Source organism: Oncorhynchus masou, chromosome 5, assembly GCF_036934945.1.
Source record: "Oncorhynchus masou masou isolate Uvic2021 chromosome 5, UVic_Omas_1.1, whole genome shotgun sequence".
Taxonomy (NCBI): domain Eukaryota; kingdom Metazoa; phylum Chordata; class Actinopteri; order Salmoniformes; family Salmonidae; genus Oncorhynchus; species Oncorhynchus masou.
Window position 1 is genome coordinate 60,590,682 of NC_088216.1, and position 21,170 is coordinate 60,611,851.

General features: G+C 43.7%; 1 protein-coding gene across 2 annotated transcripts in view; it reads right to left on the bottom strand.

Annotated features, from left to right (window-relative positions):
* Positions 1-21,170, bottom strand: part of celsr2 (cadherin, EGF LAG seven-pass G-type receptor 2) — an 83,338-nt gene that overhangs the window by 30,959 nt on the left and 31,209 nt on the right. For both annotated transcript variants that reach the window (XM_064966320.1, XM_064966319.1), the window contains exons 2-3: positions 16,870-17,574; positions 7,705-7,927 (exon numbers count right to left, since the gene is read on the bottom strand). In XM_064966320.1, coding sequence (XP_064822392.1) covers positions 7,705-7,927; positions 16,870-17,574 — 928 coding nt within the window. The remainder of the gene's footprint in view (positions 1-7,704; positions 7,928-16,869; positions 17,575-21,170) is intronic.

A 21,170-nucleotide genomic window follows, 5' to 3' on the forward strand; every position in this document is an offset into this window, starting at 1 on the left:
AAGTTCATCCACACTGATCTCGACAAACCTTTTCTGTATGGACATCGCTTTGTGCACGTGGGCATTGTCATGCTGAAACAGGAAAGAGCCTTCCCTAAACTGTTGCCACAAAGTTGGAAGGACAGAATCATTGAGAATGTCAGTGTATGCTGTAACGTTAAGATTTCCCTTCACTGGAACTAAAAGGGCCTAGCCCAAAGCATGAAAAACAGCCCGAGACCATTATTCCTCCACCACCAAACGTTAGTTGGCACTATGCATTCGGGCAGGTATCATTATTCTGGCATCTGCCAAACCCAGATTTGTCCGTCGGACTTCCAGATGGTGAAGCGTGATTCTTCACTCCAGAGAATGCGTTTCCACTGCTCCAGAGTCCAATGGCGACGAGCTTTACACCACTCCAGTCGACGCTTGGCATTGCACATGGTTATCTTAGGCTTGTGTGCAGCTGCTCGGCCATGGAAACCCATTTCATGAAGCTCTCGACGAACAGTTCTTGTGCTGACGTTGCTTCCAGAGACCGTTTGGAACTCGGGAGTGAGTGTTGCAATCTAGGACATTAGATTTTTATGCGCTATGCGCTTCAGCACTTGGCGGCCCCATTCTGTGAGCTTGTGTGGCCTACCACTTCATGGCTGAGCCGTTGTTGCTCCTAGACATTTCCACTTCAAAATAACAGCACTTACAGTTGACCGCGGCAGCTCTAGCAGGGCAGAAATTTGACAAACTGACTTGTTGGAAAGGTGGCATCCTATCGGATGGTGCCACGTTGAAAGTCAATGAGCTCTTCAGTAAGTTAATTCTACTGACAATGTTTTTCTATGGAGGTTGCATGGCTGTGTGCTGTCAGCACCGTGTGGCTCAAATAGCCGAATCCACTAATTTGAAGGGGTTTCCACATACTTGTATGTATTTACCTCAATTACCTCGTACCCCTGCACATTGACTCTGTACTGGTAACCCATCTATATAGCCAAGTTATCGTTACTCATTATGTATTTATTCCTTGTGTTATTACATTTACATTTAAGTCATTTAGCAGACGCTCTTATCCAGAGCGACTTACAAATTGGTGAATTCACCTTCTGACATCCAGTGGAACAGCCACTTTACAATAGTGCATCTAAATAATTTAAGGGGGGGGGTGAGAAGGATTATTATCTTTCTATTGTTTTTCTATTTGCTGTGTTGGGAAGGGCCCCGTAAGTAAGCATTTCACTGTTAGTCTACACCTGCTGTTTAAGAAGCATGTGACAAATACAGTTGGATTTGGTTTGAAACAGAACATCTTGTGTTGTTTATTAATGGTTAGCATCTAGAAATATTATTTATTTTCATCTATGGCTTGGCCTTCTTGTCATCAATGAATATGTTTCCAAGGCTTGTGCACACAGCTTCCAGACCCCCCCCCGGACTGAGTGAAATCAACCATAACTGACTCCTCTGGCAACATTATATATGTCACATTAGACTGCCATGAGCAAAGTTAACACCCAGTCTACACATATTGACATGCAGAAGGGCCAATGGCCATGGTATAATGGCAAGTTGATGTGACTGTATTAGACATGTGCATTGAGGAAGTCTCTCTAGATGGCCAAACCTGATATGGATACTAACAATGTGAGAGGTATTATTAAAATGTGACACAAATGTTGCTACTAAGGCTGTTTCTGGTAACAGACACACTTCCAACTCACAATTTCCTCTTCCTGCTAACTCTTGCTCTACTGTAGTGCAGTCTATAGGCTCCACCTCACTGAGGTTCCCCATGAAAAAAGCCCCTTACCACAGTAACCTGATCAAGCCAGGTTCGGGTAATAGAGCGCCCTGATAGACAGCCTGCTGGGCGTCTATCCGGAACGAATTGCAAAAATCGCTGAAGTTGGAGACTTTTATCTCCCTCACCAACTTCAAACATCAGCTATCTGAGCAGCTAACCGATCGCTGCAGCTGTACATAATCTATTGGTAAATAGCCCACCCATTTTCACCTACCTCATCCCCACAGTTTTTAGTTATTTACTTTTCTGCTCTTTTGCACACCAATATCTCTACCTGTACATGATCATCTGATCATTTATCACTCCAGTGTTAATCTGCAATATTGTAATTATTCGCCTACCTCCTCATGCCTTTTGCACACATTGTATATAGACTCCCCTTTTTTTCTACTGTGTTATTGACTTGTTAATTGTTTACTCCATGTGTAACTCTGTGTTGTCTGTTCACACTGCTATGCTTTATCTTGGCCAGGTCGCAGTTGCAAATGCGAACTTGTTCTCAACTAGCCCACCTGGTTAAATAAAGGTGAAATAAAAAAATAAAAAATATATCCACAGCTTTACACACCACCTACTTCACAGCTCTGGGAGCAATCTGGGAACTACAGGCCAAGGCTTTTAAGAAAGAGATCCAAAAGACTGCCATCTGAGCTACATTTAAACAAAGGCCACCACTTCCATAAAACTCACAAAGGCATATCATTATCACCACTACTCATTAATGGCTAGTTTCAAGCCCTGCCAAGAACTTCTAGAGTGAGAAAACATCACAAATGTATATAAAAAATGGCCATGTAATTTTACAGTGATAGCAACTGGGGGTATTGTCTTTGCTATGATGGGATATTACACCCACGGTAGTGCTTTTATTGTCAGTTGGGATGGAGCATTTCATTCAAATTAGTGTACCCGTGTCTCATTTACATGAATGTACATCCGTGATCGACTGCGTTCAGTGTTACTCATCTGTTTTATTTAAGCACCACCTGTATCAGACAAATGACACCATCATGATTTAGTGCTCATATAAAACTGGATGGTCGTTAATTGAGAGCAAATACATGTTCCCAAAATATCAAGGCATACCAGGATGAAAGTTCCCTAGGTGTAGGAGTTCATCTCATTTGCGCACGCACATTGAAAAAGGTGGAAAAAGGTCTGGGAATATGGCTGAATATAAACAGTATAGCTTTTCCCTCCACAAGGATATCAAACAAGTAAACTGCCGTTACAAAGACAAAGTGGAGTTGCAATTCAATGGCTCAGACACAAGACGTATGTGACAGGGTCTACGGGAAATCAAGGACTACAAAAAGAACACCAGCCCTGTCACGGACACCGATGTCACACTTCCAGACAAACTAAAACACCTTCTTTGCCCACTTTGAGGATAATACAATGCCACCGCCGAGGCCCGCTAACAAGGACTGCGCGCCCCCCCATTCTTCATGGCCGACATGAGTAAAACATTTAAACCTGTTAACCCTCGCAAGGCTGCTGGCCCAGACGGCATCCCTAGCCACGTCCTCAGAGCATGAGTAGACCAGCTGGCTGGAGTGTTTACGGACATATTCAAATCGCTCCCAATCCCAGTCTGCTGTCCCCACTGATTCAAGATGGCCACCATTGTTCCTGTACCCCAAGAAGGCAAAGATAACTGAACTATATTACTCGCAAACGTGCAATCATTGGATAATAAACTAGATGAGGTAAGATCATGAATATCCTACCAACGGGACATCAAAAACTGTAATATCTTATGCTTCACGGAATCGTGGCTGAATGACGACATGGATATTCAGCGAGTGGTATACACGCTGCACCGGCAGCAGAGAACAGCACACTCCGGTAAGATGAGGGGAGGGTGGTCTGTGCATACTTGTAAAAAAACAGCTGGTGCACGATATCTAAGGAGGTCTCTGGACTTTACTCGCCTGAAGTAGAGTATATTGTGATAAACTGCAACTCTATCCTCCTGATTCCTGCTTACAAGCAAAAATTAAAACAGGAAGCACCAGTGACTCGATCTATTAAAAAATGGTCAGATGAAGCAGATGCTAAACTACAGGACTGCTTTGCTATCACAGACTGGAACATGTTCCGGGATTCTTCCGATGACATTGAGGAATACACCACATCAGTCACTGGCTTTATCAATAAGTGCATTGAGGACGTCGTCCCCACAGTGACTGTACGTACATACCCCAACCAGAAGCCATGGATTACAGGCAACATTCGCACTGAGCTAAAGGGTAGAGCTGCCGCTTTCAAGGTGCGGGACTCTAACCCGGAAGCTTACAAGAAATCCCACTATGCCCTGCGACGAACCATCAAACAGGCAAAGCGTCAATACAGGACTAAGATTGAATCATACTAAACCGGCTCTGACGCTCATTGCATGTGGCAGGTCTTGCAAACTGTTACAGACTACAAAGGGAAGCACAGCCGCGAGCTGCCCAGCGACACGAGCCTACCAGACGAGCTAAATCACTTCTATGCTCGCTTCGAGGTAAGCAACACTGAGGCATGCATGAGAGCATCGGCTGTTCCGGACGACTCTGTGATCGTTGCCGACGTGAGTAAGACCTTTAAACAGGTCAACATACACAAGGCTGCGGGGCCAGACGGATTACCAGGACGTGTGCTCCGGGCATGTGCTGACCAACTGCAAGTGTCTTCACTGACATTTTCAACATGTCCCTGATTGAGTCTGTAATACGAACATGCTTCAAGCAGACCACCATAGTCCCTGTGCCCAAGAACACAAAGGCAACCTGCCTAAATGACGACAGACCCGTAGCACTCACATCCATAGCCATGAAGTTCTTTGAAAGGCTGATAATGGCTCACATCAACACCATTATCCCAGAAACCCTAGACCCACTCCAATTTGCATACCACCCACAGATGATGCAATCTCTATTGCACTCCACACTGCCCTTTCCCACCTGGACAAAAGGAACACCTATGTGAGAATGCTGTTCATTAACTACAGCTCAGCGTTCAACACCATAGTACCCTCAAAGCTCATCACCAAGCTAAGGATCCTGGGAATAAACACCTCCCTCTGCAACTAGATCCTGGACTTCCTGACAGGCTGCCCCCAGGTGGTGAAGGTAGGTAGCAACCCATCTGCCACGATGATCCTCAACACTGGGGCTCCCCAGGGGTGCGTGCTCAGTCCCCTCCTGTACTCCCAGTTCACCCACGACTGCATGGCCAGGCACGACTCCAACACCATCACTAAATTTGCTGACGACACAACAGTGGTAGGCCTGATCACCGACAACGACGAGACAGCCTATAGGGAGGAGGTCAGAGACCTGGCCGGGTGGTGCCAGAATAACAACCTATCCCTCAACGTAACCAAGACTGAGGAGATGATTGTGGACTACAGGAAAAGGAGCACCGAGCACGTCCCCATTCTCATCGACTGGGCTGTAGTGGAGCAGGTTGAGAGCTTCAAATTCCTTGGTGTCCACATCAACAACAAACTAGATTGGTCCAAACACACCAAGACAGTCGTGAAGAGGGCACGACAAAGCCTATTCCCCCCTCAGGAAACTAAAAAGATTTGGCATGGGTCCTGAGATCCTCAAAAGGTTCTACATCTGCAACATCGAGAGCATCCTGACCGGTTGCATCACTGCCTGGTACGCAATTGCTCGGCCTCCAACCGCAAGGCACTTCAGAGGGTAGTGCGTACGGCCCAGTACCATCCAGGACCTCTATACCAGGTGGTGTCAGAGGAAGGCCCTAAAAATTGTCAAAGACCCCAGCCACCCCAGTCATAGACTGTTCTTTCTACTACTGCATGGCAAGCAGTACCGGAGTGCCAAGTCTAGGACAAAAAGACTTCTCAACAGTTTTTACCCCCAAGTCATAAGACTCCTGAACGGGTAACCAAATGGTTACCCGTACTATTTGCATTGTGTGCCCCCCCCAACCCCTCTTTTACGCTGCTGCTACTCTCTGTTCATCTTATATGCATAGTCACTTTAACTATACATTCATGTACATACTACCTAAATTGGCCCGACCAACCACTGCTCCCGCACATTGGCTAACCGGGCTATCTGCATTGTGTCCCACCACCCGCCAACCCCTCTTTTTACGCTTCTGCTACTCTCTGTTCATCATATATGCATAGTCACTTTAACGATACCTATATGTACATACTACCTCAATAAGCCTGACTAACCGGTGTCTGTATATAGCCTTGCTACTCTTTTTTCAAATGTCTTTTTACTTTAGATTTATTTCTTTACTTACCTACACACACACGCATTTCACTGTAAGGTCTACACCGGTTGTATTCGGCGCATGTGACAAATAAACTTGATTTCATTTGAGACTGTCCTCTCTGCTAGTGCTGAGCAGTACCGGAGTGCCAAGTCTTGGTCCAAGAGGCTTCTAAAGACTCCAGAACAGCTAATCAAATTTCTACCCAGACTATTTGTAGCCCCCCAATACGCTGCTGCTACTCTCTATTATCTATGCATAGCCACTTTAATAACCCTTCCTGCATGTATATAATTACCTTGACACCACCCCTGTATATAGCCCCACTATTGTTATTGGGGGGGGGGGGTGTATTTTCTTAAAACTGCATTGTTGGTTAAGGACTTGTAAGTAAGCATTTCACTCTAAGGTCTACACCTGTTGTATTCATCATTTCACTGTAAGGTCTACACCCGTTGTATTCATCATTTCACTGTAAGGTCTACACCTGTTTTATTCATCATTTCACTGTAAGGTCTACACCCGTTGTATTCATCATTTCACTGTAAGGTCTACACCTGTTGTATTCATCATTTCACTGTAAGGTCTACACCCGTTGTATTCATCATTTCACTGTAAGGTCTACACCTGTTGTATTCATCATTTCACTGTAAGGTCTACACCTGTTTTATTCATCATTTCACTGTAAGGTCTACACCCGTTGTATTCATCATTTCACTGTAAGGTCTACACCTGTTGTATTCATCATTTCACTGTAAGGTCTACACCTGTTGTATTCATTATTTCACTGTAAGGTCTACACCTGTTGTATTCATCATTTCACTGTAAGGTCTACACCTGTTGTATTCATCATTTCACTGTAAGGTTACACCTGTTGTATTCGGAGCATGTGCCAAATAACTTTGATTTATACTGTATTTTATACCATCTGTGCTGCATTCACCTCTTTAGATTGTGTGCATTAGGTTGTTGGGGAATTGTTAAGATATTACTGCACTGTCGGAAGAAGAAGCACAAGCATTTCGCTACACTCGCATTAACATCTGCTAACCATGTGTATGTGACCAATAACATTTGATTTGATCCTAAGGCCCGACTGTGTGTTGCATATCTCCAGCTTCACCTTGATGAGCGAGACAGACAGAGGAGAAATAGGCCAAGCGCTGACTCAAAGCTCAAAGTGACCACTGAATGTAATCAGATCAGACTCCTGGGTCTCAGATTAATGTCCCCGGTTACACAAGGTGCCATTCCAGAAAAAGTAAGTCTACAGACCCCATTAGAAACCTCTCTCACCATGATACTCACCATGCTAAGGGAACCCAAACCCAGCAAGAGAAGATGAGCCTTTGAAAGACTACGGCTATCAAATGATTCAATAACTTGTGAAACCCCAGGAAGCTTATGTAAATGAGAGGGGAGGAAGGTCGTAAAGAGGCGTGAGCGTATAAGAGCAGTTGTGGAATGTAGGAAGTGATCATGTAAAGAGAGCGCAAGAGTAATGTTCAAGAGGAGTCATAAAAAAGAGAAAGAGAGGGTGGAGTGGTGAGAGGAAGAACGAGAGAGGTGTAGAGAAGGAGTGAATCACAGTACTATATTTAGGGAGCTACTTTGTACTACAAAAGTGAATGATTGAGATGGCACAATGTCCCACTGTGTGGGGTAATAGTTGTTCTTACGAGAGGGAGAGGGTGAAGTGGAAGCGCTGGCGGAGTCCCTTGAAGGTGAGGAAGGACTGCAGGGGGAAGTTCCTGGTGGTCATCTCACAGTAGGGCTTTTCATAACCGCCAGATGGGCACTCACACTTGAACCCCCCCACCAGCAGGTTCACACAGGTGCCCCCATTCTTACACACAGCTGGGCCGCAGCGCCCGGAGCGGGACGATAGCTCACACCGCTTGCCTGGAGGAAGAGAGAGGGGTAGAGAAAGAGGGGGAAGGGAAAGAGAGACCAGTCAGAATTACAACTATCAAGGTGACAAATTTCTGTGCCAGCCCTGGACAGCCTGTGGGTAAAAAAAGAAAGAAATTGGTCCTCCCTTCCAGTTCAACTTCACTAGTGTCTATCCTCACCAGACTACTGCTGCGGTTTAACATGGGTCAAGACAAGATGCATTATGCCTCCAGCACTTACCACGAGCCTTCTCCGAGAGTGAGGGAATGTGTGAGAGAGGCAAAGACGGTGAGAAGAGGTCAAAGGACGCAGCAAGGAAGAGACAGATTTCAGACAGTGAACAGGACAAAAAGAGAGAAAGTCAGACAGAGAGAGAGACAGAGAGTGCTATGGCAATGGGGAACTGTTAGTAAGCCTTCATGCATCATGTAGCGCACTGCTTACAACTTCTATTGGTCTCCAGTCTCTGGATGAGAAGCTGCGGTTGCTATGGCGAGAATGCACGCCTCCTTGCAAGAGTTGGAATGTGTGTCAGAGGCACTCGGCAGTGCAGAACACTTCCACTGTGTGTAGAGTTACTATACTGTTCACACCACACAGAAAAAGACAACATCTCTATAGACTACACACACACAGGGCTTGTGTTGTACATCCTACAGCCAATCACAGGATTCTCAGTCTAAGGCAATTAAGGGAACCCTTTGTTTTACTACTGTTGTAGGGTGTATTCATTCATTCACCCAACTGCAAGGTCATTGTGGTCATTATGGATTAAGCTTTGATAAGATGTGGATGTTATCTTATGATGCATTGCCATGACAGTATTGTACCATGGTGTGCTACACAGGCAGAAGAACAGTCACTTTACCCTGGCGAACTATGACAATTTGTTGTTTCCTTGTTGATGGCGCTTGGGGACACTTGGCTACTGCTAGTAGAAAACACGCTAACTGCATGAGTGGGAAAAAACTAACTGCATGAGTCGTGAGGAAATTAATCAGTGACTCGCCTCAGGCAAAAAGTTACTTCTGTCTCTTTAAACAAATCAGGGGAAGAGGGGACATTAGTCAGGGCTTGATGTGGTCAAGCATTGCTGCAGCCAACGCTGGGCTACTGTAGGAAACGGGCCACTTGGATAGTCTTCTTCCTCTAAAGTCAGCTTGGGCTCAGCTTGGGCTCTACAGTGGCCTCATTTTCACTGAGGAGGCTTCAAAGTTAAATGTGATGTATTCTTCTTTATACAGTTACAATCATACGCAGATCAAAAATTACATTTTTTTTATGGTCGAAAAATCTTCTAACACTCAGAAAGGAGAAAAAGTAGCATTCTGTTTACTTCAAAATACCTACCAGCTCAGCTACACACATTAACTGCACTGGCTATACCCCATGTAAGTACCTACCCAGAAACTGTACAGAAGACAGTAAGAGACATTATAGTGAGCATCCGGTCTCCACCCTGCAGTCACCTGAGCCTGTTCTGTTGTCTATACGGTAACCTGGGAATAAACAGGGCCAATGTTTTTCTGTCAGGCATCCCTCTGGGACACCCTCCCACAACAGGTGCAGGGTTCTGGAACAACAGCTCTCGGTTGCTAGGTGAGCTGGGCCATGTGAGGAGCTTGCAAATCCATTTTTTGGGAAGCATTTACTACCCCTGCCCTCTCCAACTCTCTGTTTACTGCAAACATGAATCATTAAGGCTGTTAACATGGGACCAGTTTTAGGCAGGAGGAGACACACCACACACTTTAAACTACTCAAACATGGTAAATATCAATTAGAGAAAGTGCACCATTTTGTGGCAATCCAATAGATATAAAACCGGCAATTCAAAAGCTCTGAAAGCATTATACTGTGAAGAACTTGACCAAATTGACCTATAAAATCATGTGGCACTTTGAAATACAAGCATTTCCAAAAGGAAAATAGGTTTGTTGGATTTCTCCTCAGATTTTACCATATATTAATATGTAATGTTTTCATGAGGGACTTGAAAGGGTAACTTATTAAACCAATTACAACACACTAATGACACACACACACCTCGTCTCCAACCACCATATCGAATCTCCCCAGTTGACAAGGCACTCAGATGAATAAAATAAAATGGGGCTCTGTTCTCTTCAGCAGAGGTGAGACAGAGGTGCTTATCAAACACAACAACAGCCAATGAATCACACAATAGATAAGTCACCAGAACAATAGGCACACACAGAAACCTTTCAGTCTCAGCCCATAACTGGCATCATCTCCACTAATCTTTATTTAATCTAATGTGGTGATAACAGAGACAATGATTACCATGACTAATTCATATGATCCTTAGATTAGTGTAATTGTTCAGCTGCGTCTTTTAAAACAATGGTGTGTGAAGAAACAGGGGGATTAAATGTCGGGCTGTAACTAACTCCTCCTGCTGAGACCCCTTTACAGATGTAAAATGGAAACGGGCGTTTCTGTGCTGCTAGGTAACTGAAACGCATGGTCTCCTCTCCTAAGTGAAACAGAGTGGTAGAGTCCTCAGATGGGCAGGTTCTCCCTGAGGACGTGAAGGCATACAATAATTAAGATAACTCAACGCTGGGACGACAACACTACACGCTCCTAACACTATCGACAGGGCTTACTCAACACAACACCAACCCACCAATCATACTGACAGTTTGCTAGAAGAATACACTTCATTTATTCAGTTGCAGCTAACCTGGTGTGACTACCATGTAAAATCAGGTAGGGGTGAATCAAGGCCATAATCGAACATTTTTCGATATCCCATCCACTGATTCCAGTCACTAGTAGTGAAGGTGAAAGAGTGGCATAATTGTGATCCCACCCCGCCAAACACACTGTAGCATGGGCCAGGTGCAGTGGTGGAAAAAGTACCCAATTATCATACTTTAGTGAAAGTAAAGATACCTTAATAGAAAATGACTCAAGTAAAAGTGAATGCCACCCAGAATATACTACTTGAGTAAAAGTCTAAAAGTATTTGTTTTTAAATATACTTAAGTATCAAAAGTAAATGTAATTGCTAAAATATACCCTTATCAAAAGTAGCCAGGGGAACGCTCCAACACTCAGACAATTGGATGCAGTCTATCACAGTGCAATCCGTTTTGTCACCAAAGCCCCATATACTACCCACCATTGTGACCTGTACGCTCTCGTTGGCTGGCTCTCCCTTCATACTCGTCGCCAAACCCACTGGCTCCATGTCATCTACAAGACCCTGCTAGGTAAAGTCCCCCCTTATCTCAGCTCGCTGGTCACCATAGCATCTCCCACCTGTAGCACACGCTCCAGCAGGTATATCTCTCTAGTCACCCCCAAAACCAATTCTTTCTTTGGCCGCCTCTCCTTCCAGTTCTCTGCTGCCAATGACTGGAACGAACTACAAAAATCTCTGAAACTGGAAACACTTATCTCCCTCACTAGCTTTAAGCACCAACTGTCAGAGCAGCTCACAGATTACTGCACCTGTACATAGCCCACCTATATTTTAGCCCAAACAACTACCTCTTTCCCTACTGTATTTAATTTTATTTATTTATTTTGCTCCTTTGCACCCCATTATTTTTATTTCTACTTTGTTTATTCTTCCATTGCAAATCTACCATTCCAGTGTTTTACTTGCTATATTGTATTTACTTTGCCACCATGGCCTTTTTTGCCTTTACCTCCCTTATCTCACCTCATTTGCTCACATCGTATATAGACTTGTTTATACTGTATTATTGACTGTATGTTTGTTTTACTCCATGTGTAACTCTGTGTCGTTGTATGTGTCGAACTGCTTTTCTTTATCTTGGCCAGGTCGCAATTGTAAATGAGAACTTGTTCTCAACTTGCCTACCTGGTTAAATAAAGGTGAAATAAAATAAAAATAAAAATCTTTACAAACAAATCATTTGTGTTTAGTGAGTCCGCCAGATCAGAGGCAGTAGGGAGGACCAGGGATGTTCTTTTGATAAGTGCATGAATTGTACAATTTTCCTGTCCTGCTAAGCATAAAAGTACATTCGGGTGTCAGAGGAAAATGTATGGAGTAAAAATTACATTATTTTCTTTAGGAATGTAGTGAAGCATAAGTTGTCAAAAATATAAATGGTACAGATACCCCTGTACACTGAAGTAGTACTTTACGCCACTTACCAGGTGATGAACCTGGACCAGATGACAGGCTTACATGAAACAACACTGCTGCTTTTTAGAACCAGCTAGACCAGAGGTGAGTGGACTAAAACCGAGACTGTAGGAGCGTTATATGAATAACAGTATCTAATATCTCACAAAACACAATCCTATGATCTGCCAAATTCAAATTCAGTTGGTGTAATATTGGAGGCTTTCCATGAGGCATTCCTACGACATGCTTGGATTTTTTAATTGATTAATACAACATCAAACACCGAAATATAAAGCTTTCAGCAGTTGTGTGCTATAGGCTACTGATAGAACTAACCACAACATAAAGAAATGCTTGATTAGATCAAAGTAAAAGTCTGCAGCAGTAACCACCGTGTTGTACTGGGGCCTCCTTTCATATATGGGGCAGAGTGTGTGTAGAAACATGCCTCAGCGCAGTATACTGTAGTGAGACTGGAACTGAGGAGATGGTATATAAAGCATGTTAAAGGTAAGAGCTAAAAGTAGGTGGTTGTATGTGAGTATTCTCAGTCCATTTGTCCTGTACCAGACTGAGTCAGCCAGGCTTAATCATTCGCTCAGTCCTTCCCAATATGAGTGAAATTGATGGCTGCTCTGCTCTGTTATTTTGTCTCGCTTTCCATCATACTGCCATCTGGCAACGCCCACGGGCCCCTGTAGTTCCACACCACACACAAGCATGGGAACACAGACACACATACATACGCGAGCGCACACACAGCAATTACCTACCCACCCACATGGAGTAGGCAATTCAGCACCCACACACACACACACACGCACACGCACACACACACACACACACACACACACACACACACACACACACACACACACACACACACACACACATAGAGCAGCCAATTGACCCCACACACCCATACACAGTGGCTCTCAGCACAGTGGGAGAGTGTCAAATCCAACAGTCAGTCATGTTGAACAACAGGAGCTGTAGATTGCATCCAGGACAAACCCATCAACCCAGCCTAGTCTTGGATAGATCTGGAGAGGAGAGATTGACTGCTCTCTCAGAGGCTTTGTTTGAGCAAATATTAGAGCAAGGCAAAAGTTGATGATTTATGAATCACCCAAACACAGGCATACTGCATGTCTCGATCATATTACTAGTCTGATTACCCAGCAGGTAGGCACACCCAGTAGATGAAGTTGGAATGAGCTAGCCCGCTCAACGCGGTACAGACACTGATCTAAGTGAGATTGATGAGGATCACTGTGCTGAGCTGACATGGCTCACACACACCATCATCCTCCACAGTTCAGCTCTCACACACCCACAGCAGTATGGACCATGTGAAAGAGTGGTCCTCAACCTGAACCTCAGTGACACCCACTCACTATTAGAACAACATATTATGTTCTCCCACACAATCGGAATGTGTCCAATGGAAGTGGCAGAAACACTCTTTACATTGGGCTCCCGAGTGGTGCAGCTGTCTAAGGCACTGCATCTCAGTGCTAGAGGCGTCACTACAGACCCTGGTTCGATTCCAGGCTGTATCACAACCGGCCGTGATTGGGAGTCCCATAGGGCGGCGCACAATTGGCCCAGCGTCATCCGGGTTAGGGTTTGGCCGTCATTGTAAATAAGAATGTTCTTAACTGACTTGCCTAGTTAAATAAAGGTTAAATAAAAAATAAATACATTGATTTAGCATAATATAGAAGATACCCTTAAGTGTCTAATCCACTGAAGAGACCATAAGAGACTACCACTATAATTGATCACCATTGTAATCAGTGCCGGTGGCCCATTTAATTAGCTGCATAGACCTGGGGGGAATTCCAAAGTCAATATGATATCCTAAAACATAGGCAGCAGATCCTGAAAGGGGTCTGTGAAATAAATTGGAGTGGAGACTGCAGGGTTAATTGAGGGTATCATATCTAGAGACGATAATAGATAGAGATCATTGCATTTCAAAATGTGGTGGTGGTGGTGGTGGATACAAGTCCCTCACTGTATTGCTGCAGAGAATATCTGAAGCCAAACAAAACTAAAAACACCCTCTACCTAACTAGCTAACCTCAACCAGAAACACAGATCTAGAAAAACGCATTGCTTGACAGTCAATATTATCATAGTGATTTGTAAAAAATAAGGTTAAACAAGGTCTGGTCTTGCCAAGATTTGAACCACACAAGAGGGTATGGTTTTAAACTGTATATGCGGTTTGTTAAATGGAGAAAACCCAATGGTCTAGTAAAAGTGACAACAATTATGTACATGTAAGATCAACCCTTTAAAAACTGAATCCATCTTTCTAGAAAGGAGCGAGAATCTAACCACATTTCATGATTTTATCCAACTAGAACAGGGGTTAACTTCAAAGAACATAGTATTTGTCACATAGGGAGAGAGCAGGGCTTGGGTGAAAGCAAATTAACTCATACAACTCCATAACCATCTGATAAAGCAGAGGGCAAAAACTCTGGTAATCACTCATATTAGCATATTTCCATTCCCTTCTCATTCTCCCCATCCACTCTTAGTTTGTCTACTTCTCTCACCTTCAGCAGAGAGAAACCAGATCGTCTTTGATATTTTCCTGATATGCATAATATTTGGAGCAGCGTGCACATCTTTCCTTCCTAAATCTGCTCTAAGTGGAAAAAGAAGACCCATTTGAGATTGGGGCTGAGATAGTAATTGCTTAGCATCAGAGTACCTCAGTATCTTAAAAAAAATTAACATTTTAAAAGTTCTTCCTTTGCACCAATCCTCGCAGCCCGTCTCTACAGCGTATTCTTTGTTACACTTTTCAATTCCAGGTATTTTTACCAGGGGGCATTATTAAGACAAGGCGGTACACTCTCTTTCTCCCTCTCCATCTGTAGCCATTCATAATTCAGCACTTCCTTCCATTATTCCTCCCAGAGATACTCTGCTGCTGACCGGCCAAATTACTATTGTTTTCCCCCTCTCAGACACACTCATCCCTGTAATGCTACAAGCTCTACAGGACCTCAGGCCAAGAGAGGCCCCAGGAATGCAATACCAAAGATACCTGTAACTAACCCCAGATACATCGTCAGCATCTTTTCCAATGGGAGCAAATTAAGCATAATGGGCAGAAAAGCATGGTGGTGGGCAGAGCCAAGGACGACCTCGCGAGATCCTATTGCCGTGTTTTGTCATATTTTCATTAGGGAACGCCTTCTCTGTGAAGTGCGCAGTAACTCAATTCGTCCTTGCACTCGGAACAACGCAATTTTTTGAAACTTTGGTTAAGTCTACAATTCTTAGTGCAACCTGTTCATAGCAGATTCTAGTTTGGGAACAGAAAACTGTATTGAGATTGAATGTTTAAATCAATACTGAAAATTTGCAGAATGTCAGCCAAGTTTCATCTAAAAATAGCTCCATCATCTCCCACCATATTTGCTTCAGATGTATATATCCTGTGAGACAACTTGTTCCATCTGTGACAATACCACACTCTGGTGCACCATGATGGACCTGGCCTGTCTTCAAAGCACTCATATTGTAAGACCCTGATGTTAGCTCAACAAAAACAGAACGTGTCGTTTATCCAGACTTCCTCCTACACATACTTCCTTTATACCCGTTCATAATCTTTCATTGATCCCTGCTGGATTGAGATGTATGGTCTGGTTTTTACTCACACAGACTGCACTTTTCATCCTCTTCAACAGTGGGGAAGGGTAGGAAGTATGAACAGTTAACCGGCTGGCGCATGTTTAACGCAGTCCCACCTAATTGGTCTAGGGATTATTACATCAACTAGTCATCACACTGCCTGTCCAGCTGAATGGGTTCCATCACTGTATAGGCCTTTAGCCAGGCTGTAACATGTCAGGGTCAATATATAGACCTGAGGGTAGGATGACATGAATGAATGATGATGTATACATCCATAGAATTTCCCATGGGACATTAGATATGAAAATGAACGTTATGACCACGTGGCAAGAATGATGTCGTTGCATATTGTCATTGTTGTGTCTATGACCGGAATGAGGCTCTTCACTATAAATACAGGAGATGTACATACAGTCAATATTTCTCAAGTGGTTTTCTGTGTGAAATCTACATTTGTTCATTTATTTATTTGAATCCACATTAGCTTTTGCAAAAGCAACAGCTACCCTTCCTGGGTCCACAAAAAACATGGCAAGTACTGAAATCACTGATACACAAGGACTAGTTACACAAATTCAAAATACAACAATATAACAAAAAAATTATACAAACAACGTAACTAAAAAAAGTGTTACATTGTGCTTGTGTGTTTCCCCTCACAGTCCCTGCCATTCCATGAGTTGTCGTTGAATCGGTTTTTAAGGGGTACTTTTTCTGTTTGCTTGAGTAATTAGAGATGGAAGGGGGTTCCATGTGATCATGGCTCTGTATAAAACTGCGTTGCTGTGAATTAATTTTGGACCCCTGGTGGCATGTGTTGTGCGGTATGTAAGTAATCAAAATGGGACAAGACCAGCCCTGAACAACTAGTACAGTTGATTTTTGTGTTTTATAAGATACGTACCCCATCTTCACAACAACTTTGTCAATATGACTTTACCATGATAATTGACCATCCAATGTTATACCTAGGAGTTCAGCTTGCTCAACTTACTCAATGGTCACACCATTTATGTACAACTCTAATTGAGGTTTAGGTCTTAGAGAACGTTTTGAGCCAAATACAATGCTTTTAGATGTATTTAAGGACAGTTTATATCTACCAAGTGAAATTTCTTAATCTGTTATGAAACATCAAATCCAGAGAGAGGTCACTCACCAGTATAGTCATTGAGGCACTCGCAGGTGTAGCCTCCCTCTCTGCTGCGACACAGGCCGTGGGCTCCGCAGGGTTTGGAGTAGCACAGGTCGATCTCTGTCTCACAGTAGTCTCCTGTGAAGCCCGTGGGGCAGCGGCAGCGCAGCCCGGCAATGGGGTGGATGGGCCGGAACAGGATGGTGTCGGACGCCACAAAGGGTGCCAGGCTGTCGAACTTCAACACAGACACACACTTCATGTAGTTCTCACAGGGCTCTCGCAGGCAGATGTTGTCATCGAAGGGCAGCACCTGCTGGGAAGAGATATGGGCCAGCAGGCTGCGGTTCAGGTACAGCCTCTCTTGAAGCTCCTCAGACCCAAAGAACTCTGCCCCGCCACTGGCCCCTGATGCCCCTCTGCCCACCCTGTCGCGCCCCCCTCCTCCCCTGGGCGGGTCCTCCCTGTGCGAGGGCACGGCAACAGACAGGCTGACGTTGAGGATGCGGGCGCTGACGTCCGTGTCATCCTGGATGTTGAACACCACCACGTCCTCGCGGTCAGCTGACAGCACGCGGGCCACGCCCTCCAGGAACTGGGCCAATAGCAGGGACAGGAAGTGCTCCTGGGAAGTGTTGGCCAATCGCAGTGTGATGCTGTTGGAGAGCATCTCGTCTGTGATGATGGTGACCTGGAGCAGACACTGGGCCGACACAGAGTGGATCCCATCTGACAGGAGAGAAAGAGGAGAGGAGCACAGTATTAATAATACAGAACCTGGATTTATATCACAAACAGTAGAGGTGTTTCTCTGGATATATAAGGGGCTTAGATGGTGGGAGTGGCAGGAGGCTTGGCAATCAATGCGACTGGGTTCAATCCAGGTAAGAGATTTTAGAGGCCCCCCATCTTGGCAGCAGAGAGAATTTAGTAGTTTTCAAGATTGTTTCCTGCAATTCTACACATTTTGCCATGGCAAATGCAATGTTCTTATGCTCAAACATTTTGACAAAATCAACGAGGGTCCCAATTTTTCAATTCTCCTGAACTGTTTAGCTTTTATTTTGGTGATTGTTATATTATTATATTATTTGTTTTAAATGGAAAGTACATAGAAGAGCTAATACACCTGGTTTATACTGAAAGCATATTTCCAACCCCAAAATGTATAATAATAAACCATTTTTAAACTCAGTTTGGACCTTTTTTGCATGTATTCACAACAGATATCCATCTCCCTGCATCCAAAGGGTTAATAAAATAAGGCTATTCAGTTGTCTGTATAATGAGCTATACACATCTAAAATGTCCTTTCCCCTTCACATACAAGGACAGCTCATCCTTCTCTAGCCTTTACTACTGTTGTTTGAAACGCCATCCTATCAATTCCTTCCCACGGCCTTGCATTACAAATACATCTCAGTCCACAATTATCCAATACCTTATATACGTCAAACCCTATTGAGTGATTCCTATTGAGTGATTCCATCTTGAGGACTGCACAGTGAGTGAAACCATGAAAAAAAAAACCCAGACAGGCTCATCATCAGAAATAACAAGAAACAAAAAGTGGAGTAACAAGTTAGCCATGTCGCTAACAAGCAGAAAATACCCATTTATAGGAAGCCATTCCAATTTTAAAGGATCCTCTCATCAAGAGAACTTACACAACATCAGTGCTAGCATTGAAAAAAGACATGGGCTGAACCTGAACCATATCACAGGTAGCTATAACCTAGGTCTCCATTAAAAATAGATGCCTTCATGTTGCAAATGTATTCAAAGAGCAGAAATACATCATGTATTCTGTTGTTCAGAAATCCCTGATAGTAGCGGTACGTGGATACAATCACTGGGTAAGCCACGGAAAGAAAGGCCATATTACAACCTGTGTTATGATAATTGCATTGTTTGTTCTATAACCTGTTAGTTCATATGCCTTGACATCACAAGTACAAATCCCTATCTCCATCCACGGCTAATTTAGGAAAGGGACAATTTTAGATAACTAGCCATCGGAGGACAACGACACGAGATGCAACAATTAAAGTTTTCTGTCAATGACATTTGGCTTCTGATGTAATTGGTGTGAAGCCAAATCCAAAATGGGCTTCCCTTTTTTTTGGCGCGCCAGGACCCTTCACAGCTGAGCTTACTCAGTTTAGCTCAACGTTGATTGGCTATTATTTTATTTTTTAAATGATCAAGTGAAGACAAATGATCGCTGGCTTCCCTTGCATTCAATGCTACGGGCAGCAACAATGTCATACTATTTGTGACCAGAGATGAGATACACACACAGACAAAAGCGGGGCTGTTTCATTCGCTCGGATGCTTTCTCCGGTGAGATACATTCAGTCTCTTGCGATTTGAAGGACATTTATGAAACACAGAGAGATGAAAGAAATGTTTTTCTCTTGGTCCATTGTTTAGGGAAACCTGGGTTCCTTGGCATCTGTGAATACATGCCTCTGCTCCTGACAAGTCAACATGATCCCAGTTCAGGAATCACAAGTTAGACAATCACGGCCCTCGCCAACAACATCCAACCATCTCTTCTCACCAACTCAAATAGACTCTGTGGTTGAGGCATTTGTAAGGATTTGTAGGTATACAATACATTTATACAACATATTACTGGTGTTATTGATGCTCTCTGTTACAGTATCATCCAATCTCCTGTCTCCGTCTGTCTGGATCTTTGTGAAAATCAATAGATAAAATTGTCCAAAAAAGATCTGAAACCAATCCTATTCTTGACTCTGTTATACATTTTATCTACAGCGTTGTGTGTTTAAGGTCACCAGAGAGAGAGAGGGTTTATTTGTAGCAGTGTTTGCTAGTCTGTTGCCTGAAGGGCAAACATAAAACACGCCTAATCAAATCAAACCTGTCGTGAAAACAAGCCCCAGCCTTTTCCTCCTCTTCCCTTTCCACTGTAATCAATAGTCTCTTTGTCTGGGGGCTCTGGATGTGGGCCAGAGAACAGAACAGAACCCCACAGCTGAGCTTTGGTGGAGGAGAGAACCCAACCAACCACACAAACAGGCAAAAACACTGTGGAAGCTACCGGATCCCAGGCTGGCACAGGGCATGTTTAAACACCCAGCGCCAAAATAAGAGAGAAAGTGGGAAGAGAGTAGAGAAGCAGAGAGAAAGGAAGACTGAGCAGCATGTCTTGACACTGCTTTAATCCTTCTGCTGCCACTCCCGCACTGGAACACTTCAGGCCCTGAGCAGAGTGAACAGAGCTGGAGGGAGGACTGGGAAGGGGCACTTCTCTCTCAGACACACATATCTGTGTTGTCTGTGCACACAGAAAGGTATTCACACAGAAACAAATTGGTGAGGAGAACATGTCAGAGGGACATTAAAAATGGAAAACAGTCAGATGCTTTGGGAAAGAGGGGCAAAGCGAGATTCAATTTAACATTTAATCTAGGGAGATGAAAGTAGTGTCTCGGTGCCTTTCCCACACAGGCTTAGCTGTGTACATTGGCACGCCTTGTATCAATCATGACATGGTGACTGCACAGTAAAAAAGTTGTCTAAGAAAGCTTATACCACATCCTATCCTTCAAGTCAACGTAGTGACGACTGGCACCAGTGCCATCTTTATCATGACAGCACTGAGCTCATCACAATTCAGCAAACTCATCCTTAAACGTGGCAATTCACATCTTGCTTTCACTTTTTAATCGTTATTGACATTTGCATGCTGAATCATATGTTACATGTCAGTCAGAAGACCTTCAGCAGCTTGCATAATTGCAACTTGCATAATTGAAAAATTATGTCACATAATTGGCCTATTTAAGTATATACAGTTGAAGTCGGACGTTTACATACACCTCAGCCAAATACATTTAAACACTTCCTGACATTTAATCCTAGTAAAAATTCCCTGTCTTAGGTCAGTTAGGATCACCACTTTATTTTAAGAATGAGATATGTCAGAAAAACAGGCTAATGATGTCTTGAGATGTTGCTTCAATATACATATAATTTTCCTCCCTCATGATGCCATCTATTTTGTGAAGTGCACCAGTCCCTCCTGCAGCAAAGAACCCCAACAATATGATGCTGCCACCCCCGTGGTTCACGGTTGGGATGGTGTTCTTCGGCTTGCAAGCCTCCCCATTTTTCCTCCAAACATAACGATGGTCATTACGGCCAAACAGTTCTATTTTTGTGTTGTTAGACCAGAGGACATTTTTCCAAAAAGTACGATCTTTGTCCCCATGTGCAATTGCAAACCATAGTCTGGCTTTTTTTATGGAGGTTTTGGAACAGTGGCTTCTTCCTTGCTGAGCGGCCTTTCAGGT